General features: G+C 43.5%; 1 protein-coding gene across 4 annotated transcripts; it reads right to left on the minus strand.

Annotated features, from left to right (window-relative positions):
- Window positions 1–7,235: 7,235 nt before the first annotated feature.
- On the minus strand, window positions 7,236–26,872 carry STMN4 (stathmin 4). 4 transcript variants are annotated; one of them, XM_077151852.1, is made up of 8 exons: window positions 26,673–26,872; window positions 14,175–14,266; window positions 12,995–13,090; window positions 12,232–12,312; window positions 11,568–11,776; window positions 10,533–10,724; window positions 9,810–9,863; window positions 7,236–7,698 (listed from the first exon to the last, which is right to left on the minus strand). In XM_077151852.1, exons 2-7 carry the CDS (start codon window positions 14,185–14,187, stop codon window positions 9,843–9,845), a joined length of 612 nt encoding a protein of 203 aa, XP_077007967.1. In that variant the 5' UTR covers window positions 14,188–14,266; window positions 26,673–26,872; the 3' UTR covers window positions 7,236–7,698; window positions 9,810–9,842. The 4 variants fall into 4 exon arrangements, with proteins under 4 accessions (XP_077007967.1, XP_077007969.1, XP_077007966.1 ...); XM_077151854.1 differs by lacking the exon at window positions 12,232–12,312; XM_077151851.1 differs by lacking the exon at window positions 9,810–9,863.
- Window positions 26,873–27,076: the final 204 nt, after the last annotated feature.

Below are 27,076 nucleotides of genomic sequence, written 5' to 3' on the forward strand. Positions count from 1 at the left end.
GACTATAGCTTCCATGGTTCTGCCTCTGATGTTATTCTTCCTTCTATCTGTTCATTTTCTTTACCTTCCAGTCCGGACTGGAAGTGGTTCTGTTTATGCAGGTCTCACAAAAAATTTGTTGACTTGGCATGTAACATACAGGGATCAAAGCCATAAGACAATAGGACCTTCCACAAATCCTTTTTGGATAACTCCATCTCCAATTCTCACTTGTCCTGTAATGACTGAATGTTTCCATGTTTGGTTAAATCTCACATGGGGCACTATTCTCTGGGGTCTTAGTTTCTGAAAGCCAAGAATTTTCCACATCATCAATTGTTTCCTTGCAGTGAAAAATTCAGTCTTCAACCTATCCATTTCTTGTTGCATTTTACAGTAAGGTGCAAGGAGAAACCAGGCTGCATCCTCCAACTTTAGTTTGGAAATTTCCTCAGCCAAATATCCCAGATCATCACATTCAAATTCTCCCTTCCATCCAGCACCAGAATTCAATTTTACCAAACTTTCTGCTATTTCAAAACAAAGGTCATCCTCCTTCCAATCTGCAACAGAAGTATCTTTAGAGTGCATATTTCTATCAACAATCTCTTCAAAGCAATCTAGGCTTTCTCTATTAAGCTCCTTACAATTCTTCCAGAGTCCTCCCCTTATCCATTTAAAAAGCTGTCCCGACATGTTTAGTACTTGCAAACACAGCAGTACCCCAGTCCTCTGGTACCAAAATCTGTTTTAGTTTGCTTAGGCTGCCGAAATACAATACAGCTCAAGTATCCATCAACTGATGAATGGATAAACAAAATGTGGTATATACATAAGATGGAATATTATTGAGCCATAAAAAGGAATGAAGTCCAGATGCACTCAACAACATGGATGAAACTTGAAGACATTAAGCTAAGTGAAATAAGTCAGACATGAAAGGACAGATTTTGTATGATATCACTATTATGAACTAATTATAACAAGCAAACAGAGTTAGAGTCTCTAGAATATATTATCAGGAGACAGATTGGGATTACAGAATGGGGAGTTGATGCTTAATTTGTACAGATTTTCTGTTTAGGCTGATGTAAAGGTTTGGAAATGGATAGTGGTGATGGTAGCACATAAGTGTGAATGTAACCAACAGCACCAAACTGTATAAAAGAAGAAACTTTAGGATATATATATTACTGGAATAAAAATTAAAGGATAAAATATAGGGCTGTATGCCCCAGTGAACCCTACTGTACTTGATGGACTGTAGTTAAAAGTACAAGAATAAGAATGTTCTTTTGTGAATTACAATAAATGTATGATACTAAAACAAGGTGGTAATAATAAGATGATATATTGGGAAAACTACACTTAATGTAAATAATGACGATAGAGCTGTTTTAATCATCTTTCATCAATTGTAGCAAAGATAATTACTGTTAAAAATAAAAAGTATGCATTTTTTAAGTGCTATCATCAATTATAACAAATGTTCCACATCAATGCAAGGTGTTGGTGTTTGCGTGGTGCATGGGAATTCTGTATTTCATGCATGATTGTTTTGTAAAGTCACAACTTCTCTAATAATAAACTAAACTACAATAAAAAGTCAGGTCTGACATTATTCCTCTGTAAAGCCTTCTTATCTCCCTCATCCTCCTCTCATTTCATTGAAAAAGCTGGGCCTTCCCTCTGCTCCACTCCCAGCAGATGTGTATTTTTATTATACAACTTATTTACTATTTTGAAACTTTAACTGTCTCCTCTAGATTGCAAGACATTTAAGAGTAAGAAATTTTATTTTATGTTTATATATGCAGGATCTTGCATGATACCTAACACAATCTCAATAGGAAGAAAAAAATACTTAAATAAACATTTTGATGTGTTTGCAGCTATGTAATGTTAAAGTTGAGAATTCTTGAATATACAATTCTATATCCTTTTTTCCACTTAAAATTAGATAATAAATTTTTAAGATATTCCCTATGTACTGTTGAATCAAGCTCCCATAGCATTAAAATTTTTAATAAATATCTATTGTACAACTGTCCAATAATTTTACAATTATTTTGCTGTTGTTGAACATTTGCATTAGCTCCATTTTTTATATCACACTTAATATTTTCATAAATATTGTTGTCCATAAACCTTTGTATTTCAGAATATTTCTTTAGAATAGTTTTTAGAAGCAAACTTCCTAGTAACAGAATAACTAAATCAGCAGGTACAAAGATTTTTAAGGGTCATGTTATATGTTATCAAATGGTTTGCTAGAGTGACCAAACCTATTTGGATTCACACAAGCAGTATATGAGTGTGAGCATCACATTTTAAGAGAGAGATAGACAAACTAGAAAGCATCCACAGAAAAAATGAGAAGAATTTGAGGACTTTGTAAAGCATCACATACACTTCATTGTAGGTACATGGGAAGTTTACCTGGAGAGACAGAAGAGAGAACATGACACATAATTTCAAAATCATGAGGAAGAAGAAGTATGTTTCTGAGTCATTTCAGAGAATAATCATAGACTAACACTAGCTATGCTTTATTGAACATTTGCAGTATATCAGGCACTGTGCTAAGCATTTTAGCAAACTAGTTATTGAATCTTCATTCTACTGATAAATAATTAACACTTCAATAAGTTTAGTTTTACCCATTGTCACCAAGGTAATTAGTAGTAGATCTGATATTCATAAATCCAGCTTTTTTGTTTCATTGATTTTGTTTTGTTTTTAAATTTACTGATTTCTGCTCTTATCTTTATGATTTCCTTCCTCCTACTCTGAGTTTATTTTACTGTTCTGTTTCTAGATTCTTCAGGTGGAATGTTAGATTATTGACCTGAGATCTTTCCTTTCTAAAGTAGGCATTTAAAGATATAAATTTCCCTCTCAGTATTTCTTTAGCTGCACCCCATACATTTTGATATATTGTATTTTTGTTTTCATTTTGTTGGAAATATTTTCTTGTGATTTATGCTTTCACCCATGGGTTATTTAGAAGTGTTTTGTTTAATTTTCAAACATATGAGGATCTTCTAGATATCTTTCAGTCCCTGATTTTTAGTTTAATTCCATCATGATCAGGTAAATTCTTTTGTATGATTTCCATCCTCTCAAACGCATTGAACCTTGTTTTATCATCCAGAATAAGGTCCATCCTGCTGAATGTTCCATGCACACTTGAAAAAGAATTTATTGTTCTGCTGTGGTTGTTCTTCTTGGTCAAGTTGTTCAAGTAATTTTTCCTTTCAATTCTATCAGGCTTTACCTGATATTTTGAGGTCTCATTACATTCTCTTCATTAACTGACTCCTTTATCTTTATGAAGTATCCTTCCTCATTCCTACTTTGTCTGATATGAATATAGCCACTTCGGCCTTCTTTTGATTAGTGTTTGCATGATATATCTCTTCTCCTCCTTTCCCTTTTTTTCCAGTTTTAACAAAGGACTTTGTTGATCTCCAAAAAGTGAAATTCAGAAAATAGTCGCCACTGCAAGAACATTCTATGATAAACATTTTAACTCATTTTTCCTCTCTTTCTAATGTGCTCTTTGTGCTCTTCTACTATATTTGTATGTATATGTAAGGGGGGTTACTTGTGCATAGCAGAGAGCTGTGTTTTACTTTTTGATCCAGTGTGACAGTCTATGACTTTAAATTGGAATGTTGAGGCATTTAAACTTAATATAATTATCTATATGCTTCGATTTTAATATACTGTCTTGCCATTTGTTTACTATTCATCCCATTTGTTCTTTGTTCCTATTTTCCTCTTTTCTTGCCTTCTGTTCAACTGGGTATTTTTTATTATTCTATTTTATCTAAACTCTCGACTTACTAGCTACACCTCCTTATCTTTTATGTTGTCGCCATTCTTTGTTGTTGTCCTTTTAATTGTTGTCTGAAGTTGACAGTATGCATCTGCCCCCATTGAAAACCCATGATTTAGAGGCTCAGAATTTAAAACATGCCTCTCTTCTCCTTTGCCTTTCATTGGCTCCAATTCCTCATCTTGCCAAATCATCAGGGGAATCCTAAGGTGCTTTTCTTCATACACTCTACCTGGATGATGTATTCCGTCAATTCTGTGGCTGCAGGTATTGCAGCAATGCTCATGGATCCCCTTCCTGTATCTCCAGTCTTGACCTGCCACTGACTCTTCTCTGTCTGTTCAAAGGCCTCTTGTTAGAGGCTCAACTCAAGTACCGCCTACTCCAGGAAGGTTCTCCAGGATTCTAATCAACAGCGACCTATCCCTCCTCTTAGGCACACTAGCCTGAGGAGCTACTGCCTATGGTTTAGTTCTTAACTGCACAGAGCTTCTCAAACCATAGTCCGAATTAGCCTCTAAAAACCCAGAAAATGGCTTTTTCAAATGTAGGTTCCAGGACAACACCCTCCCAAGATAAAATTTCAACAAGCCTGCTCAATTACTTTCATTGGCAAACACTAAAAGCAAAGGAATCTCTCTTTTAACAAGCTCCCAGAGGGATTTTGATGTAAATTGATATTTTGAGAACAATTGCCTTGTTTGATTTCATGTGTGTCCCAGATGGTCTGTAAACCCTTTCAGTGGAGGAATTGCTTTTTGTGCTTGGAAGCAAGCCTCTTGCCAAGCACATGATTGGAGGTTTCGGTTGTCGGTGTCAAGAAGTGGAGACTAGCGGGGCCATAGGGGTGTCTTAGAGGTGGGTTTCCATCTCCTGCATAATCTTGATCGACCGCCTTCACTCTTCCATATGTGCAGTTGACAGTGTTTTCTCAGTCTTATGTACGGTGCTTATGTAAAGTACTCTTCAAATGAAGCTTCAAGACAAATCCCCTGACCTTTCTTTCACCTGGATTGCTGCTCCTAATCCCATCCTGCACAGAAAATCTGGAGCAGCCACATCCAGGGAGGCAAAGATGAATAAAACTGATACCTGTTTTCTTGGAATTTTAAGTCTAGTAGAGGAGATTGATACACCACACATAATCACACAGTAATCAAAGCATATAAAAAGTACAGAAGTACTGGTAGAGTTGAGGAACTTAATATGTAAACTGAGTTTAAAAGAATGAGTGGGAATTAATTCAGTCAAGCAGGGACAAGTAATTCAAGCAGAGGGAACTGCATAGGAAAAGGCATGGAGATGTGGAATAATAGAGTTTGTTGTAAATGCAGTAATTTGATGATAGAGAGTGAGGAGAGTGGAGCACCCTCCCGACCTTGAGTATTTAAGTGGGAGTACTTGACTGGGAGGATGGAAGATGCATGATAGGGTAAATTTGTTAGAATAAACAGAGGCCACTCTCTGTCCACCCTTTGCTCTTGATGCTATGGACACAGCTTCCTGCTTTCTCAAGCACAGCAGCTTCCAAAGCTCCTGTGGCTGCAGTCTGGCATACAAAACTCTGATCTTCTGCCTCATTCTAAAGCAGTGATCTTCGAAGAAATTCAAGTGCAACTTCCATTAAGAAATACATTTACGTTATAAGTGAGAATTTACAGAGACAAATATAAAATTGAAACAAAATTTACATAAAACAATACCTCCATTATTACCTGCAATGCACTTTGACATTTTGTCTCTTATTCTAAACCACAAATGCAAAGATAAAATTTTAAAGGTGGGTGAGACCTACTATTTTAGTTTCCCGGTTGCTAAAGCAAATACCTGGCAATAAATTGGCTTAAAGTATGGGACTATTTTGGCTCACAGTTTTGAGACTAGAAGTCCAAATCAAGCCATCGTCAAGGTAATGCTTTCTTATCAAAGACTGGCATTCTAGGGCCTGCTGCCAGGGAGCCTTGGTCCTTGGCTTCTCTGTCACATAGTAATGCACATGGCAGCCTTTCCAGGCCTCTCTCTTCTCTTCTGGGTTCTGTTGACTTTCAGATTCTGGCTGCTGCCTCTGTGGCTTTCTCTCTATCTGTCTGGATTTCATTCTGCTTATACAGGCTTCCAGGAATAGGATTAAAACCCATCCTGATTGAGTTGGGCCACAACTTCTTAACTGAAGTAACCTCATCAAAGTTTCTCCTTATAATGGGTTTGCACACACAGGAATGGGATATTTAAGAACATGCTTTTCGGGGGTACATATATCTCCAAAACACCGTACCCACTAAGCTGATTCCACAGTCCAGTGAGTCATAGCTTACAGTTGGAGAAGTATGGAACCTGCATATTAATTTGAAAGTATGATTGATTCTGAGTCAAGAAGCAATACAGTGCAGTGGCTAAGAGCATGGACTCTGGAAGCAAATTTTCGGAATTCAAATCATTGTTACACCACTTATTATCTGTGTCACCTTGGACAAATTACTTAATCTTCTTATGCCTCAATTTCCTCATCCACAAAATGAGATGAGTATCCACCTCATAGTGTTGTTGGGAGGATTAAATGAAATAATATATACACAAAAAGAGCCCAGAAAATTGCCAGGCAGCTAGTAAGTGCTACTTAAATGTTAGCTGCTATCATCATCATCATCATCATCATCATCATCACCTCTGACCCCTCCAGCCACCCCGCCCTAAAATGAAGCTAAGTTGCAGTACTACTAGTGGGGAAAAGGCAGTATCAAAGGGTTTATTTGCAAAGCTGTACAAAAGTACACATTGTGCAGGGCAGAATGGGGGGATGTCTTAGGGATCCTGATGAGGCAGGCTGCCTCGCCACTCCTATTTGTGGGGGAGGAGAGCAGGGTGGGGTCTTCCTTCCCAGCCATGGTTCTGGTGAGAGCTACCGTTGGATCTCTCCACTGCTCCTATCCTTGCTCACTTTTTGTGACCCACCTAGAATTCCAAACCCCAAAAGTAAGAAAGAAGGGAGGGAGGGAGGGAGGGAGGGAGGGAGGGAGGAAGGCTCTCAATTATGCGAAAGCCTAGCAGATTCAACCCACCTCTCCCAGCACCTCATATGCTCTGATGGCAGAACTTAGAAACAAAAGGGGTACTGCCAACTAAGGCGTGGAAGCCAAATTTCAAGAACATTCTATTGGTTACCCAAAGGACAAATTCAGGAAATAAAGAACTGGAGACTTAGAGTAAATGTTTCATTTGTCATGATGATCAAAAGATGGATGGTTAAAACACACACACTCAGACCCTGGCACCACAACTCCTCATCCCATATGTTACAGGGCGAACACAACACCTCCGGGCCCCACCCACCCCCTCCTGCTACACTTCTCTTGCCAAGTGAATCCACTAGTGCATCTAGGACGCTACACTGCACCTGGAAGTCCTACTACTCCAGTGTTCAACTTCTTTCAGGAGGGTGCCTGGATGCTCAGCGCCCAGCTAACGTGAAGCAAAGTAGAGGAGGTGACCGACGTGAAGCAAAGTAGAGGAGGTGACCGAGTGTGAAGCGGGCAGTACTGCAATGTCTGTGAGTTCTTCTCCACCTGTCTCTCCGACCTCTCCTTCTCTCCCTCCTCCCACTTCATCATTGTTCCCCAGAAACAAATAGGATGGCTTCACTGGTCAATTCTTAACATGTACAAACACCAAAAGCAGAGGAAACGCCCCTTGGCCACCCTCCCCCTCCCCCCAAACCCCAGTGCTGGGAGAGCAGCCAGCGGCACGAGGGCTGCCTCGGGAACTGCGGGAGCTACTGGAGCTGTCCGTCTGTCCTGGAAACTTCTTTGGCCTCCGGGCTTTTACCTAGAGGCCTCTTCCTTCAGCTCCTTGTTTTTCCGCACCTCTTCCGCGTGCTTGTCCTGGGAAGGAAGGAAGGAAAGGAAAAAGGTGGGTCATATAAGGCAGCCCCGGGATCAAGGGAGGCTAAGGGGTGAGAGAATCGGCAGAAAGAATGGCTGCCCCAGGAAGTGAAGAGCCACATCTTCGAAGGTAGCCTGAGGAGGGACAGGAGGCAGCAGGCAGGACTCCCGGGAGGCAGATGAGTGAGGCCGGCTGGTGCCACCCCTGGAAAGCACTGCTCATGGACTTGGAGCCAACCTCCCCCAAGGGTGCCCATCTCACAGAGACCCCAGAGCCCAACCGTTCTTCCTCCCTCCCTGGCCATTGTGGGGTTTGGAGACTAGGCTGCTTGAATCAACATCAGAAGCCACTCAGGGTGGCATGTGCTAGAGGAGCAGGGAGAACCAACAGGCCTCACTGAAAACGTCCCCTACAAATCACCTGCTTTTGTTGCTCATCCATCTCCTTAGTGAGAGTTGCTTTAAGCCCCTTTGTGGAAGATGAGGTCCCTTCAATTTAGAATTAGCAGAAGAATTTTTGCAAACGTTGCCCAACTCCAAAGAATGGACTGTTTGCAAGTGTTGTAAGAGAACCCTCTTCAATTCCACTGCATAATACAGCCCAAAACACAGGAGATCTGATGCCAAAGGCCCACCAGCTGCGGGACATTGAGCAACACACTTCACCAACCAGTCCTCAGTTTTCTGGTCTTTGAAAAGAGAGGTATGTATGGGAACCTCTAGAACGCTGTGATTTTAGTCTCCATGTCTAGGGTTTATCAGGGTCTGCCTTAAGATACTGCTCCTTGTGCATATTTCTGGGTCTCTAATAGACAGTGAGTTCCTAGTTGGCAGGGACCAATGCTCTTTCATCTTTGAATCTCCCAGTTCCTCATATGGCACATGGCACCTTTCACATGATTTTCCCTATTGGAGCCCAGCATCACTGCACCCAAACATCAAGAATCAGCTTGGATTAGGCCCACTGAGCAGTCTAGGATCCTTGGATATAACTTAAGCTACAAATCTGTCCCTGGAGAGGCCCTAGAACTCCCCACGAACAGAGTAGTCTTTCTAGAGCAATAGTTCTCAAACTTTGATATATATCAGCATGACCTAGGAAGCTCACTGTTAAATTGCAGGTTCTCTTCCCTAGAAAGTCTAAGTTAGTAGGTCTGAGGTGGGGTGCATCACACTAGGTGAGTAGGTACAGATGGGCAGAGGCCTACACAAATACTGGCATAGAAGGCATTATTGAAAGGTCCATGGCCCAGTATAGGCAGAAACAACACATCTAGCTCCCACTCCACTCCCTTGCTTTTATCAGTGGGTAAGACTAACACCTGAGAAGAGTCAGTGCCCCAGAAGAGCGACACCCACTAAAATATCTGCTACTGAAACCTTACTTCTTTGAGTCTTATCTTACCTCCAAAACTATATATCCCCGGATGTGACCCTTCACAATCTCCCCCACTCTGACTCTGCCTCCATTCTGTGTAGAACCCTAAAAAGCTTTTGAACTATCTGTCTCTGTCCTCACTAAGGCTGGAAGTATAGATTTGAGCTGGTCTTCCTGAGAAAGGTGTCGAAAGAACCAACTGGACTTGGATCCAAAAAAAGCTGGATTCTAGTCCCAGTACCTGACCCTGGACAACTCATTTTACCTTCTCTAATATAGTTTCCTTATCTATAAAGGATGACACCTGTCCTACATACAGGTAAAGTTAGAAGTATGGTGAAATAAAAGTATTTTGCAAATAGTCTTTCCAATGTGATTTCATGGGTTTAGCTGCAATTATTTGTTTTGTATGCAGTCTCTGAGCCCATGCCCCATCCTTTCCCAGAGCCAGATATTTTTCTTGAACAGTTTGCTCCAAGTCATCCTTCAAACATTTGGGGAAGCCTGAGGTCAGACCCAGATCACTTCCTTTCCATATGATACTTGGTGGAGGCCTGGCTGCCCATTGAAGAAGAAGCATCAGAGGGGAGGGTCTGCCACATGCTGCCCAGCTCCAAGGCCTATGCAACACTCAGATCCCTTGTGAGGCAAACCAGATCTTTCTAGGAGCTGTGGCCATAGGCCTGAGACTATAGGTGGATGGGCAGGAAGGAGCGGGAACCACGCTGCTCACCATGGGACGAGGCCACCGATCGGGTCCCGGGAGTCACCGCGCAGCAGGCGGCTCCTGGAAATAAAACACAGAGCTGGAGCTCTCCCAGGGGCTGCAGAAGAAACTGGGGCAGCCTTGAGACAGAGGAAATGAGGCCAGCATATCTCAGCAGAATGGGCCATTATTCTGCTGACACGTGGGACCAACCCCAGTCTCACATTTAGGTGACACCCTTTGGATTATTGACAAAAGCCAGCATATTGGAAAGAGGTGCCACTCTCTTGGTCCATGACAATAGGTTTGGAGAGAATCATGTTTCCTGTTCAATGAGCAACTTTGCTCAGCATGACCTTGGCTTAGAGCCAAGAGCTCAAGTCAGTATCTTTTATTAAATCAAATCAATTCATTCAAGGATGAAGCCAGGAATTATAATTGCTTGCCTACCCCTACTCCCTTCTATTAGACAGGAGTTCTCTAGAAGATAAGAGACATAATCTCCCTAAACTATAAGAAGTTTCAATTGTATTACTAGACAAAATGCCCTCCAAGGAATCATGTTTCTTGCCTATGAATGAACTCGCAAATCATTTCCTGGAACTCTCTGAGAATCCAGACTAATGGAAATATCCCCATTCCTGCCTAGTACTGCTTTCTCCAAGAAATAATATGTAGATCCCCATATACTTGCCATGAAAGGAAGGCAGAACGTCCCAGGAGCCTCCTCTCTCACCTGGGACCACCTACCTTTTCTTGCAGGCGTTCCAACATAGCAGCAAGGTGGGCCTCCCGGTTCTCTTTATTGGATTCCATCTTCTGTGCCAGTTTTTCCTTAGCCATCTTGATGAAGTTGTTGTTTTCCTCAATGGCTTTTTGGATCACTTCCCGCTCATGTTCTCGTTTTTCTGCCAGGTGCTTCAGGAGCTCAGCTTCCTGGTACTGGGAAAGCACAAAGGGAGAAAGAGGACCTTGATAGTGAGCATCACAGGGTATATTTTGACCATCCTGGATTAAAAGCTCTACATCCAGAATACATGCTTCCTTGAGTCTTGTCCTTGTCTACTGGCAGGAAACAAGGACATTTCCTGGATTCTCCCATGCCCTTCTAAGTGTGCTCGGGTCTCTTTTTCTCACTGCCTTCATTCATTCACATATATTAATGTCCTTAAACTATGTGCTAGGCACTATTCCAACACCTTGAAAAAGGAAAAAGTCTAGTAGAGAAAATACATATAGAAACAACTATAACCAAGAGTGGCATATGACATATGCCTGAAGAGGGAGAGAGAGAATACTATAGGATTCGGGGAGGAGGAGACTATTTGTTCCATGGCAGACGAAGAAAAGCTTACACAAACATGGCAACAGAACTAGGCCATAGAGAATCAATAGGAAACACCAGAAGACATGTTAGTGGATAGAAATACACCACACCATGATTTTGTCTTCCTATCCTGTGTTTAAAGAACCTTTTCCTTAATTGTTTAGCCTTTGCTCAAATACTTAATATTTATCAATATCTTAGTCTTGTGCACTTAAGCCCACCTCTTGGTGTACTGAGTGCAGTGTCTTATCCACCTAACCAAACTAGAAGGTTCTAGAGGTCAAGGCTTTTACTTCTGTTTCCTTCCATGGTGCCTCATACTCTGTCGAATGTGTGGGAGATGTTACCTTAATATTTGTCGTCTGATGGTGACCTGAACCCCAATTGGGGCCACTGGCTCTCTTTTCCAACTCCCTCTCCCTCATGGTGGAATGGAGGAAAGATAGGGTAGCACTTACCTTCCGTCGTTCCTCAGCTGCTTCTAGTTTCTTCTGGATCTCTTCCAGTGATGGATCTCGCCGCCGGGGCAGGGAGGCATTGAACTCGGGCACCCCGTCAAAGGAGGGTGGCTTCAGGATGACTTCAAAGGACTGGCCAGAGGTACATTTGTTCAGCTCAATGACTTCCATGTCAGAAATGACGCACCAGTTCAGGTCCACCGTGTCTGCTACAGAAAGCAGAAAAGGTGCCGCTCACTCCCCTGAAGAGTCTGTGGGCTCCCATAAAGCATGCACTTCCTATGCATGGGAGATCTGGGGTCCCCAAGGCAAACCAGTGACCATAGTTCTGATTCAGTTCTGCTCATTGGTACCTACGGTATCCAACTGTCTGATGGCTCTGATAGGGCTGAAGGAGTTTGTAGCTAGGGTAAGGTTTTGGGCTCCAAGAGGAGGGGTCCCACATTTTGTGACTTCTGGTAATGGCTACAATAACACTAGCTGCAGTATTTTTTCCTTCCTCACATGCCTCCTCCAATGATTGAGTTCTTCCTCAAACTGTAACCTGTGGTGGCGAACAATGGTCCATTCTATTCACACACCCCCCACCCACCCATCCATGCCTGGTGCAACTACCAGCCTGACAGCTCAGACCGTTCACATCTCTCCCCTTAATTCCTCCTACCCTGCTCTCTTCTTTCTCTCCAGTCAGCACTGTCTTTCCGCTGGCTTTGATCTTTTCTCCTACACTGTCTCCCACACCAGCCTAAACAGAAAAAACAATCTCAGGTGATCAGAGCACTTCGATTTCTCATTTTCAGACCACACCCATCCCTTTCTGATAACCCCCAGGAAATTAGGAGGCAACCTGCTCCCTGACCGTCCAGGCCAGGACATGGCCACTCAGTGCTCCCTGCAGTGCCTTGGGACTCTCGTGGTCACAGCAGCCCAGACAGCGTCACCCCACAGACACTCCTCATGCTACTGCCAGGGGTGGAATCTTCTTTCCACCTCTGGACTCTCTTAGGACATCACCTACCTTTCACTGAGTATGTCTGTCTACTGTGGAATGGAGTTATTTACACCAAATTTGAAGTTCTAAGTGCTCCCCGAGGGCAGAATCTCTGTCTGATTCTTCGTTGCATTCTCCACATCATCAATGTGTTCACTGAATGAACAAGAGCTAAACTAAGATCAAAAGTGCTCTGGAGACGGTCTGATTCGGACCTTTCACTGCCTGTCCTGTCCTGAGGCTACAGCCACCCACCCTTGCCTTCACCACTGTGCTTAGACCCTCCAAATTAGCTGGGATGATTTTACTCAAGCTGGGAAAGAAAATGTGACATGGGGAAAGTTTCATGAAGTTTGGGGTACAGAACACCGTACTCACAAATATAAGATCCAGGAACGCTTCACCCCTTATCTTCCTAAGTGGGACCCTCATTTACCTTCATATTTATAGGATGACTTATTCAGGGGGTCAGCCAGGAAACAGGAGCAGAACAGGGACACCAGGGGGAGTTCTTTCATCTTCTCTTTGTAGGCTGTGGAAACATCCCAGGCAGATAAGGATGGTGCACCCTCCCAGCTTCAGAAGCCAGCGTGCAGGCAGGTCCAAGTGCCTGGGCAGGTGCTTGGGGCCCAAGAGGTGCCCAAACCACCCACCCTCACACCCAGGCTGGACTCCAGCCCCCTACCCCCCCAGCTGCCTGGTTTAGGATTCCTGATGGTGATTCAGCCCCAATGTGTCCGCCCACTAAAACCTGAGCTCCCCAGAGCACCCGGATAGCCCTGTCTTTCTCCCTGATACATCTTCTCCACTCACAGTAGCACTTTCAACATGCCTTCAGGTAAAGACCCAGGCACAGGTGCCCTCATCCCTCCCCGACTCTCTGGGCCAGGCAACCTCCCCACACTTGCTCTGGATTATTCCATGTCTTTTGCCCCAGGATGCAGGGAACCCACATTCCATTTTACTCAAAGTTCTTAGCAGTGCTGCCAGGGGAAAGAGGCTGGTGAGGGAGGAAGGGATCCTCATCACCGTCCCTCTGGGTCCCTGCCCCTCACCAGGAGGCAAGGTCAAGTCTTGAGCCTTCTCTGACCTTCCTGGCACAGTGGTCAAAGCCAGAGGGGTCGGTGCCCACAAGGGCTGGAGCGGTTCCCGCACCACCACATCTCCTCTTTGTGTTTGTGGGGGATTTTTCAGCTGATGTGTTGGCATCCAGCCCACGTCTGCCCCCAGTTATTTTATTTCACAGTCAGTGTGTGTTCTGCCAGTTCTCTCCCTGCCCCAAGGCCAGTGGTTATTGTTTTATGCTCAGTCTCCCTCCGCATTAATCTTACACCCCAGCACAGTGCCCAGGTGCTTTCTCCTCATTTTCTTTGACAAATTTGAAAAACATAATGAACTGCAAAAATAATGTATTTATTGTCGAAATTTTAAAATCACAGATTGCAAAAGGAAGAAAAATTCAAATGTGACCCCACCCATGTCTGGGCATAACCGCTGTTCACGCATGTTTATGTCCTGTCAGCCTTTTCTTTCTCTGTATGTATAAGTACATACATGCACATACAGAAACACCCTATGGTCTGTGCCCCCATCACATAAACAGCTTTTGTACCTACCAGCTAGAGTCATGTTTTCTGGGATCTGGTGGCTGAATCCGGCCGTCAGTCACAAAGTGGGTCGGTCACCTGCTCAGGGAGCTGTCACAAACCTGAAGAAAAGAGAGTATTTTAACACTGACAGGTTATTCTCATAAGCTAGGTCTTTCTCAATTGAGGAAGGACTCTTAGGAAGGACCTCACAGGGTCCAGCCTCAAGTACTCTCCACACCAGTTCTCACTTTCCCGAACTCTGATCTTCAAAGGAAATCAGACCCATTTCCACATCATCCCAATCAAGCTCAGTTTCCAGGCGTTACCAATAACTTCATAATTGACTTCCCAGGCTCAAGGTCCCCCAGAATACACAAATATGGTTTTCCCAAAATCATGCTGGTCAAGGGTGCCATCTGTCTCCCTACCTGGTACAAAGCAAGGGTTAGGGGGAGATACAAAATCCTAAGTGAGAACCACCTGGGAATTTTTCTAAAATTAATTGTATGTCCTGAATTCATCTCTATATACATCCTAGACCTCCTCCCAGCCAATTCTGATATGGGATGAGAAGAAATTGGAGTTTATTAAATTACCCCTTCAGATACCCTCCTCATCACCCCAAGAACCACTGCCCTAAGGTTTCCTTGAACCACGGTGAGACAATCTTGAACTATGAGAAAAGTCAAACTTTCAGGAATGATGCCATCAAAATGTGGTTAGTGCTCAGACAGCAATGAGCATGCATGTGTTATCGTGAGCGCGTGGAGAAGGGGCCCGGGCTTGGCCTGAGGTCTGGGGAGCAGGGAAAGCCCCAGCAGACACTGAAATAAATCTTAAAGGTTGAGGCAGAATTAGGCAGGAGACAACAGGGACAAGACATGCAAGGCTACAAAGGTGAGAATGTTTGGTATTTATGGGGCCCTTTTTGATTTTGGATCATAAAGTGTGAAGAGAGGAGGGGGGGAGTGAAAAGGAAAGGCAAGAAGGGAGCAGATCTGGGAGGGTCTGGGAGAGTGTAGATGAGAGGGTTCCAGTGAAGGTGACAGTCCAAGGGAGGGAGGAACGATCAGCTGTGAGTGGCCATCATAAGGCACACTCAATTCTTGACCACCCTCAGTGGTCATTCTGCCAGTAGAGGATGTCATAAGCCAATATCACCACGAGGCAGAGGAACTCTGAGAGCAGCTTGGAGCCTCTTGCCTTTCCATAATGAGGATGTTTTCCCTTTGGGGACAAATGCCCATACTGGCTTGGGACCCCAGCTTTGGGTCCAGACTAGTGTGGAGTTAAACACAGGCTTCATCTCTTTTCTCACTGTCACTAGTCACTTTGCAATTCTAAGCCATGCTTCTCCCATCTAATTCCTGCACAGAGCTGTATAAATTAAATGATAAAAGCATATGTGTGCGGGGGCGGGGGGTAGGGACTGAGGGTAGTTCAGTGGTAGAATTCTCGCCCGCCATGCAGGAGACCCAGATTTGATTCCCCGCCCAGGCACTTCTCAAAAAACAAACAAGCAAGCAAAAACAAACAAACAAAAAACCAAACCAAAAAACAAATGGTGCTGTAATAAGAGGATACTCACATGGAAAAAGAATGAAATGTGACCCCTGTCATACAGCATACAAAAAATTTTTAAAAAGCATATGTATAGCATCCAACTTCCTTTTCTCTGCCTTTTGCATCAGTGTAGGTTCCAGGTGCCACACCTCTGCTTCAGAGTCACCATCTCTGGTCCTCTCCACAGCCTTGCAAGGCTGTCCTGTCATCCCCCTTTACACATTTGGGAACTGAGGCTCAAAGGGTTTATGTGACTTGCTCAGGGTCACAGAGCTGGAACTTGAGAGGGCCGAGATTTGAACCCAGATGTAGCTAGCCTTTGAAAGTTCTTCTGTCCCTGCAGTGTCTTTGTTGTGGTTGTGTTTTCCAGTCAGAGGCCCTGCTGTGCCCTTCCCACTGTAGAACAATGGACCTTCTCTCCTTAGGAGTGAAGTCGATCCTGACAGTACCAGTGGGTCTCAGAACCAGGAGGGTGGGCTTGGGCGCCTGCACACTCCATCCAACACAATCTGATTGATGAGCCAGGAGAGGCAGCCAGCTCAGACTTGAAACTTAGATAATGGCTCAAAAGTGGAGGTCTGAATGGATGGGAGAAGTGTGGGGGAGAGGCAGAGAAAGAAGGGGGATCTTAGGTGGACTTTTTCTGTAGGAGTCAGTATTTGGAGTCAGGGAACAGACACCTGAGCCTGACCTGGGAATGACAAGAAGGCACAATGCCCAAGAGGCACTTTACAGATGACAATTCCTTTCAACCACATTATCCCAGTTGATAGTCATAGGAGACTATCCTGGGCCAACAAGACAGGCATCAGCTGCTTCAATTTCAGATGAAGAACTTGAGGCTCAGAGAAATTGAGACCTTGGCTATGATCACACAGCTATTTGGTGGCAGAGCTAAGTCTAGGAGCTCAGTCTTATGACTTATAAGCTCTTCCTTTGTGGCTGACAGAGGGACTAGATGCTAACTATAGATTCCTCCATGGTCTTGGGGACTCAGAGAAAGTCATACTGGCTGGGGGATATGACTTAATTAAAAAAAGAAACATGCATTATGTGCTCTCTACATAGAAGATAGTGTGCTAGGACTTCCAGGAGCAGGAGAAGTTAGGCAGAGAGGGCAGAAGATCAGAGAGCCAGGGAAGAGAGAAGGAAGACCAAGGCAAGGAACAGGAGGCGTAGAGGTGGGCAGAGGTATGCGTGGTCAAGGGATTTGCAATTGAGACTTCTGAGTTTCTCAGGGTTGAATTCTGCATAATTAAAAATAGGTATCTATGGAGCACCTGCTACATGAAAGACCTTGCCCTTTTAGTCTACATAGTGACCTTGTGAAATAGGAATTACTGTCCTTGTTTTATAGATGAGGAGATTGAGGCTCAAAGAGGTAAGTGACGTTTTCATGGTCACTCATTGAGTGATTCTTTCACCATGTCTCAGCTACCATTGTTTATACGTGGTCTGATTTGTTTTTCAATAAAATCTGTGTATGTGTACCATTGGTACATGGAGCCCTTATAAATCCTTATGCCACAATCAAGTCATTTCTATTACATTCAAGACCCAAAAGACGCTGCTGCCCATGGGACATTGTGAGAAAGGATAAAGGAGAAAAGGGGGCGGAGGGTAAGAGTTTTATGGAGGGCAGAGCAAAAACAAAGGGTCCACTGTGGGGTGACAGCAATGGCAGGGAGCTTCACTTTATCTTTAACTAGCCTGTGGCATCAGTATTTAGTGGGCAGGGCCACACCCACCTCCCCAGCACCCAGTCTGGGTGAGTGAAGACTATAGACTATCTTATGAGCTAGTCTCAGACTGGATTCATACCACGTGGAAGAACCAGTTATGATAACCCATAGCTTGGTGGGCTCTTCAGAACAGCTCTTAGGCCTTTATTTTCCCATCATGGCCACCTCTAACCCAGGACATTCTCTTGGGAACATTCAGTCTAGCTTTAACCCTTAGTATTACCAAAGGTCCCACCAACCAGCTTGACTCTTGGATGCACCAGCCCTATAAGCGTTTCACAGCTCTGTGGAAGCTGTTAAATGGCTCCTGGTTTGGTCATGTTGTCATGCCACAGCAGAACATGGCCTGCATGGAGTAGGGCCACTAGGTCCATCCTGAGACTGACTGAGAGTGACAGGAGTAAGGGTTATTATTTCCCAAAGTAGAGAAGACAGAATTCCAGGAATTTAAGAAGACAGAACAAAGATTAAGAGACAATAGAGGTCAGTGTTGGCATGAGGCTATGAGTCCAGGCCCATCAGGAAGGAGAGTCTATCCAAGACATCAGACATGAGTACATCAGAAGACAAAACTCAAGACTGAGACAAATCTCCGATTCTCTCAGAGTCTTGCTGGTTTTCTGTTAAAGCAGAAGCCAGTCCTAGACCTTAGGTCACCTCTTAGGAAAACCAGGAGACTGACTGACCAGAACCAGTGCTAGCAAAGATCAAAGACTGGTAGATTTTAATTACAGTAACTCAGCTGATTACTACAGAACCAAGTTCGAGCTCAGAACTCCTGGCTCCTGGGTTCTTGTCTAGTGCTTGTTCCCATATGCTTTTCATGGGTACAGATTGGATAGCTAAGAGGCAGGGTCTCCCTGTGCTGCCAGCAATTGATTTGGCATAGCAGATGATGAGAGAACCCAAGCTTCAGATGGCAAAGGTGAGAGTGCAGCCTTATTGCGGGTTGTGGTAGGGCTACTATGCAATTTACATTCTGCATAAAGGATCAGTTTGAGAGTCAAGGATGCAATGTCTATAACCTTGCAATGACTTTGAAACTATTTAGCTGTGTGCTGAGGGTGCGGAGCGGGTTTATTTGGAACACAGGAACCCAATGGCCTAGCATGCAGGGTGCATTGGGACTGACATCTAGAATAAAAATAGGAAGATCACAGAGACCTCCCCACCAGTAATGGGGGTTGTACTTTATCCCTAATAGGACACCACTGATATTTTTTTGAATAAGAGGAAAAGGAAATGGTGCTGCTTTTGATAAGGGCAATAATAATAGCTACCACTTCTTGAGCAGCTACTTTGTACCAGGAAAATCACAGACATTATCTCTATTCTATGGGGTTATTGGAGAATGAGGAAATTGAAGCTCAGCACTTATGGAAATTTACAGTCATACTTCTAGTAAGGGGCAGAGCTGAAATTTGAGTATAGGTGTGTTTAAGTCTAAAACCCATCTCTGTCTTTACATTATATCACTAGTAAAGAAAGTTTCATCTGGCAGCTTCAGCTTGGGGAAAAGATTAGGAAGAGAAGACTGGCAGCCAACTCCAGGCACAAAAGTGATGGGAACCTGTCTTGACTGAGTTATACTTTGCAATTTTTTGCATCTCACCCAGCACTACATTTTTATTTGCAAACCAACCCATATACTTCCTAAGCTCTAGCATCTAAGAGTCTGTGCATACAAAAGCAAGTAATTACACATTTATGTTGATGTATTGAACTATTAGCATAAGTGATAAAATAAATTAGTAATAACTCTAAAAAGCAGAGATCCAGGCCATAGGAGATAAGGTACAGAACGAGGAAGCTTTGACTGGGGTCAGGCTTGGTCGAAGTGGGATCTCAAGGGAGGATGTGGCGAGGAGTGGAGAGCCAGTGGATGGAAATGTGCACACATGGGGAGCTGGGGAGAATATGGTGTCTAAAGTGAAGAAATCAGAGCCCCTATTTCCCCTAGATCATCAAATGTCAGAAATGGCAAGAACTTGTTACCGAACGGGGGCTTGTTGCCCGATACACACAGAAGTCAATGTGTGACACCAGGACTTTGAGAAAAGAAAGAGCTTTAATGCAAGGTAAACAAGCATGGGAACAGGAGATCAGGCTCAAATCTCTCTCTCCAAACCGGAGAAGAAGCAGGATTTTATTGACCTAGAGTTGAGATGGCCTTAGGAGTTGGGATGAGGTGACGTGGGAGTGATGGGATAACATAGGTCTGGAGGCAGGGCTAAATGGAACATGCCAGTGGAAGATTATGCCCACCCACCCACCACAGGACCAAAAATGGTGGCTTTAGCATGATGAGGGATAGAGATTCTTAGCATTATAATTAAGGATAGGTTACTTTGGTCAGAATTTTGTTGCTTTGCACATATGTAGGTTGGGGTAGCCAGAATCTTCTGATTTCATCCAGTTTGAACTGGCCAGTAAGGCAGAAATTTTTAAAAATGGGCAGGATAGGGTGTATTAAGGACTGGAGTGACTGCTAGGGGTATTACCAGGGCGTGGCCAGGACAATCAAGGGGAGTGGTCTAGAAAGCAGGACAAGGGGCTCGTAGCCTGTTTCAAACTGACCATCACTAACCAGTCAGTGGTTCTCAAGTAAGGGCAGTCTTACTCCTACTTACTCCTAGAAAATATGCAGAACTTTTTTATTATGACTAGACTGGGGTTGTTACAGCTGTTTAGTGGGCAGGGGCCAGGAAGGCTAAACATCCCACAATGCATACGACCATCACAGTGAACAACTGTCCCTTCTAAATATGGATACCCTCCTTTCTGATGGTCAGAGATCCCGGAGGTCACACCAAGAATTGATGGCAGAAATGAAATCAGCTCTGGATCCCAGTGTCACAGTTCCTTTCACCTGCAAACTGCTCCCTTCCCTCCTCTGTGCAGGGATAAGAGGGAGCAGTCCATTTGGGGGTCACCAGAGTTGTTTCTAATGAAAAGATGGAGATGCAGAAAGGATACCAAAGCAGAAAGACTTGTTTAAGTGAGCAGAAATGATTGCCCACAGCTCCAGAATCTCTGTATTGTAGTTGATGACCAGGGTCAGATGAGAGCACCAAACTCTCATATGCCATGTGAACCTACAGGACCTCTGACTGCCCACATAGACAGAGTGAGCAAGCTTCTATTTGTCACTGCAAGGAATGCCAGGGTAACACCATCAGGATGTGTCAAATACCATGCAGACTGTCTGTGAGGGACAAGAAGGTAATGCACTCCCAAGTGGTTTGAATAAACCTTGTCAAGGGTTTGGAAAACAAATAGGGGACCCCTGGCATAGAATCAGGAACTTTATCAGTATGGACGCAATTAATCCTGGCCAGGGTCATCTGACCACATGCAGTACAGGAAGGTGGCACTTTAGGTCTGTGCACTATTATCAGTCTTTAAAAAAAAATCCATTGAAGTTATATATTACCTGAAATAAACTGCAACAGCTAACCTAAATGTGAGGTTCGTTTGCTTTTCTTGGTATCATATCATCTCAGTACCATAACCCTGATTGTTTCATGCTGATCAGAAGGCTCTGACTGGTAGCCAGATGTCTTATTTGGGTTAAAATAAGAGAATAAGATAAATAATCTTTTCGTGAATGTTGTTTTCATTCTTTCCACAATATTTCCTGAGTATTTAAGGTTTCTGCTTTAATTCTAGATCCTAAAATAATCACAGAGGATTTTGATGGTGAGGAAGTGAAACAGGGCCCCTGGGTGGGATTTTGGAGCGATGGAGCCTTCGTAAGTTGTGCAGATGCTCTGCAGCCTTTTGCATATTCTTCCACAGTAAGACAAGCCACGTGGTAAAGTGGGAAGGCATGGGTATGGGGCATCACAAGAGAGACAAGTGATACAGAAACTGGGCGACACCGAATACTGTTTGATTCATGGACTTTGCAGGACTGGCACTGGTCTAATCAACCCCGTTATGTTTGCTTCCAAAGTCTTCAAGAGGAAGAGATAGTGGGGACAGCAGTGAAGAGCAACTTCCAGAGTATGCATTACAACCTTCAGGAATGGGGCTTTAGTTGTGCTTCTAGAAATAAGGTGTTACCTGTTGACAAAAGCAAAACTCTGGAGGCTCAGTCTGGGAAGCCCACCATAGTTTTATCTTTGAGGTTCTGACAGTGATGTTGGGAAGCAAGGCAGAGTAGTAAAATTAGGGTTGGAAAATTGCCAACCCAAACTAAATGATAATGGGATGTTCTTGGTTATTTTTATTTCCAATTCAAAATAGGCAGAAGCATCAGCATATCAGCAGTTCGGAGTGTAGACTCCAATGTAGGGTTACTGGATAGAGAGAGGGGCACTGTCATCCTGGGCAGCACAGGGTGCTGTTGGGAAGCGCAAGCCCATGGTCAGATGCACTTGGAGGCATCAGCATACAAAGCAAGCCCTTGTGATCTCATTCCTCATTCAACAATGGTGACATTTTATCATGTTTACAGTCTACCACTTTCAAGTGCATCACTTTTCTCTTCTATAGACAATGTTTTAAATACAAACATAATAACATCATATTTCAGAAAACCTGTGACAGAGAAAAGAAAATGAATCCTTGCAGCCTGGCTACTTAAATGCTATTGGCATTTCCTTCCAGTTTCATTTTTTTTTCCTAACTAGTTGTAACAGGGCATATAAATTTTATCATTTCATACTCCTCAAATCTTAAGAAATAGATATTATACCCATTTTACCTTCATTCAACTCAGGTAAGCCAACTGATTTGCCCAAGTAGAAAGTGCCAAAGACAGGATTTTAACCAAAATCTTATATCAAAGCTCATGCTGCTTCCAATAAGTTTCCACGCTCCTTCCTCATATCCAAGGCCATCCATAAATGTAAGCAAGAAGGTTGATCATCTATGGCAAGTGGATAACGTGCCTGGCCCAAATCTGCCTCCCTGCCATGGGGGTCTTTGGTACTTAAAATTCTCACCATTAAGCTCTGCTTTGGGTCAGGCATTGCCTCAGAAAGCCCTGTTAAAATGTACACACATGAGTTATCAAATGTAATAAGTTAAATCATTTTCCTATAGGCAGAGATCAAGTAATGGAACTAATAAGCCTTTCCAGGCAGTCAAGTTCTCAGCCTATTCTGCAGCTCCATAAATGGAAGGAACCATGAAGAGTGCTTCCATTCCCTCACTCCCACTTTTTTATATGAGAAAACAGAGGCTGCAAGAAATCAGTGCCTTGTTCAAGTTTTGTAGTAGCAGCAGAGCCAGGCTTCCAGACCATATTTAATTAGAGATGTCTCATCTTTTGCAATATTGCCCCTGTTTTCTTCATTCTTTCATACATCTCCAATGCTATGAAAGTTTTACATCTTTTCATTTTTGAGATCATGTCTATATCCTACTATATTAAGAATAAAACAGTATCTAATGATTTTCTTGGTGTGGATGAGAGATTTACCAGAATTTTACTTCCTTTCGCTACCAATCTAGTTTTGTCAGAATGACCTGGAGTTTTCAGTTCTGGATTTTCATTATTGATTTTTTTTCTTACTTTATTCATTCAACAAATATTAATTGCGAACCTACTGTATGTACTATGCTAAGTCCTGGGAATGCAGTGATGAATATAACAGACCTATTTCTTAACCTCAAATATTTGATACTTGCATTCAGCTTTGTAAGTCTTAATTACAATTTAACAATAATTCTAAATTGTAGTATTTTCTTTGTTCACAACATTATTTATACCTTTCCGAGGGGGGGGGGAATTTATTTTCTTTTTTGGCTAGCTAGAGTATTTCTTAGAATCTTTCACCCTTGAATATAAACTCGGCTCCTTTCTCTGGATTCACTCTGCCGGATTTGTCTCCTACTTTCTCAGGTCGCCTGACCCCTGCGGTAATCACCCGACCACCTGCAGGCTCCGGCTCCAGGCCCCTCCTTCCCCCACAGCCCCCCTCCAACAGCAGGACCCTAAGCAAGTGGGACGTGCAGCTATCAATTTTAACTTATGAAAAAGACTAGTGAAGTTTGGTGTGGAAGGATAGGTGTGAGGAGTAGAGTGTGTGTGTGTGCGTGTGTGTCTTCCTGTCTTTCAAGTGGAACTAAAAATGTAAAAACCTGAAAAATGATTTTTTTAAATGGCCAGGGGAGGGAGCCATGGAGATAAAGGAACTCTACTTTCAGCATGATTTTTCTGCAAACCTACAACTGTTCTAATTAAAAAAAAAAATTGAACGGTGGGGGACGGTATTTATGTCTTCACCCTCCCCTCAAAGATAAAGAAACCTCAGATCGTCACATTTCTAAATAAAACAAATGATCATTTAATAAACAAATCATGTTATACATGATGCATGTTTATATCCCAAGCTAAAATAAAAGAGTTTTGTTCTCTGAAGGACATTATAAAAATTACATTTTGCCTATTGTGTATTTTCCCCCCAAATTTCTGTCTTTGCCATAAAGGTTCCATTTCTCTCCACTAATGACTTCAAAATCTCTGGGAATTCTGTATCTCCATGTGGGAGTCTAAAGATATGCAGGAAATAATATAAAGATATCAAGGGGGTTGAGGAGAGGAGTTTAGAGATCCTGAAACAGTTAAGTCTTTCCGTAGGTATGATCTTGATTTTTAAATATCCAGTAGTTTAGAATCAATAACAAAAGATCTGAATTTTTCTGTTCTTTCTCTGTGGTTGGATTAATATAGACATAGTATCTCTTTCTTTCTCTCTCTCTTACTTTCTTTATTTTCTTTTCCCTGCTTCCTTCTTCCTTCTTCCATCAGTTTGGATCAAGTTATCAGTCTTTGTTGCTCTATTTTAAATATTATCAATCTGTCTACTTGTCCCCTATTGGACAAAAGTGGCTAAAATGGCCTAGTCAAATGACAGAGGGAAGCTAGCCTCATTTGGCCCTAAGATTTATTTTTTCTTGAGCCAAAACAGAATCTAGATATTAAGCACCTATCCAGGTAAATGCAAAACACTCCCACTGTCCTGTCACCAGTTGTGTGTCTGTTCAATCATCTGTTCAAGATGGACAATGTCAGACCAAGCTTCTATCTTTGATGGTTCCTGTGGAACAAAATACCTCCCTAGAGAAACATAATATTCCATTTTAAACAATACTTGGATTCAATTTTATCTTTTCTGCAACTATTTTGTTTCTGTTAGGACACAGGTAAATGAGATTGTTCTCCTAGTAAGGAGATACCAGCCCAGTAAGAATTTTCCTTAAGGTTCTAGTGTTAAAAGAAGTAATCAGAAGTCATTTAGCCCAATGTTTCTCTAACTTTTTTGACTGAAACCCATGATAAAAGATACATTTAAATCAAATTAAATGTAAAATGTGGTACCCACATTTATATCTTGACCAGTGTGTATATGTCATGATAGTGACACACACACACACACACACACACACATACCATACATGGTTACTGATCAATCACACATATATGTACATACACATAAATATATGTACACACATAGCTGAAAATACACAACTAAAAGGAGGTAAAGGAAGCACTATTTACCCTACTAGTTGGGATGTACTTTGACTTTTTATATTCTACTTCATTCTATTTTATTAAATGAAATACCAGTTACAACTCACAAAGTTGATTTCACAATCCACTAACGGTTCTCACTCTGCAGTGTGAGAAACACTGATCTAGACCAATCTCCAACACACTGAACAAATTCCCCCTATAACCTCCCTGTTGGGGGGTCATCCAACTTCTGCCCCAATGCCTTCAGTGAGGAGGAGCTCGTCTCCACAAGGCAGCATGCTCTATGGTGGACCCAACTGGCAGTTTTAATGTCCTCTCTCACTCCGAACCTGTTCCCATAAGTGGCCTGGGTGAATCAAAGGGCACCCCACAACAGCTGGAACCAACTGATAGGTATTCAGCAGCTAAGTGGGCTTCAAAGAGGGGTGAAAGCACAGTTTCTAGCAGAAAGGTGGGGAGGGGGTGCTTAAGGGAAGCTGTGGAGAGAGGTGGTTGGCTGGTTCTAGAGATTAGGGCAAAATTATTGGCACAGTCGGGCTCCCTGCTCACCGGACCTTTCCCCTCCTGCCTCCTCGCAGCTCCAGCACTGATTGTTTCCTCTTCTAACTGATGATCTCATTCCCCCTGGCACCCTGACTCTCAGCCTGTGGGAGAGATTCCCTTCCCCCTAGAGGGGGCCTTAGCCTTCAGTTGAAACCGATTCCCCCACATTCCTCTCTACCTCCCCACCCACCCATTAGGATTCCAGCAGGCCATCTCCAGCCATCCCCACCCAGTATTCTTCTCATCTTGAGACACGGAGGTATCTCTGCCTGAGATATTCAGACAAGGGCCACCTAAATATTTCTATGCCCCCAAAGGGTGCTGGAGACCCACCCTTTTTCTGGACAATGAGACTCCTCCACACACCTTATTGTGTCTTCCCCGGAGGAATAAAACAAAGGCAGCACCGCCACGTGGGGACAGAGCAGGCTGCTGGACATCACACCCCCAGGTCCCTGGGAAGAGGAAAGGACAGCGCCTAAACTCCTGGTGAGGGAAGGAGGGGGCTGGCCTCAGCCACAGCCAGGGACCAGGGCGTGGCAGTTCTGTGGTCTGCAGTTTTCAGCTGTAGAGCCAGCCAACCCTGCCCCAGGTAGGCTCAGGCTGACCTCAGGGTGGGGCGGGGCGAGAAAGAGGTGGGGATCTCATTCTATCCTTAGGACCCAGAGAAAAAGTAATCTAGTGCAGAGATGGAGGAGAAAGGACTGGTGATAAAAATGGGAACCAGAGACAAGAAGAGCTGTGGCTAAGGAAGAGAATGTAAAACACAGAACAGCTTGTGGCTTGAAAGGGGCGTGGGGGGTCAGAACCAGCTCCAGAAGATGCTAAACCCTGAACGAAACCTTTCTCTCTCAGCAACAAAACAATTTTATGCAGAAATTGTTGATCATGGACAGCTGACCCAAAAGAAACCCTAGCAACTCCCACTCATCCTCTGATCTCTGGAATGAAAGTGATGCCTGTGGTCCACCCTCATCCTTCTGCTAGGGGCTGTTCTTTTTGCCTTATTCTATTTCCCCCAGGATTTGACAAAGTTTAATTGATTGAGTGAAACCAAAGGCAAAACAATAGGTGCTCTCACTTTCTCGGATTCCTGACTTCCCCTCCCTGCTGCTGCTCTTATTTATTTATTTTTCTTTTCTTTTCTTTTTCTGAAAAGCCTTAAATAATTTGCATTTCATGTCTACTTACCTGCAGTCCGGTTAGAAGCGAGCTGCTCTCTTCCTCACTCTCTCAATTAGTGGTACCCTGGGCTTCTCTCAACATCAGCACCACTGCTCGGCTCTCGCCATGACATCATCTCCAAGCTCTGTGATTGGCCAACAGTGGGTTGCTTGGCAATTGGACAGTCTCCTCTGGTGGAGCAGGGATTGCCTGTGTGAGTAACTCTTAGCAGGCCAGGGAGTGAAAGGATGATGTCAGACAAAGAGCCTGCTTTCTCTGCTGCCTGTGAAGCTGGGGAAATGAGGGTGAGGGTAGGGATGAAGAAGAAATGAGGGGATAGTAAGGAAAAGGTAGAGGTGAAGGCCCAGCTTACAAGCTGAGCCTCCCAGAGAGAACATCAGGAGAGGGGGCATAAAGAATGATTTAAAGAA

The sequence above is a fragment of the Tamandua tetradactyla genome, chromosome 3 (assembly GCF_023851605.1).
Source record: "Tamandua tetradactyla isolate mTamTet1 chromosome 3, mTamTet1.pri, whole genome shotgun sequence".
NCBI classification, from domain to species: Eukaryota; Metazoa; Chordata; class Mammalia; order Pilosa; family Myrmecophagidae; genus Tamandua; species Tamandua tetradactyla.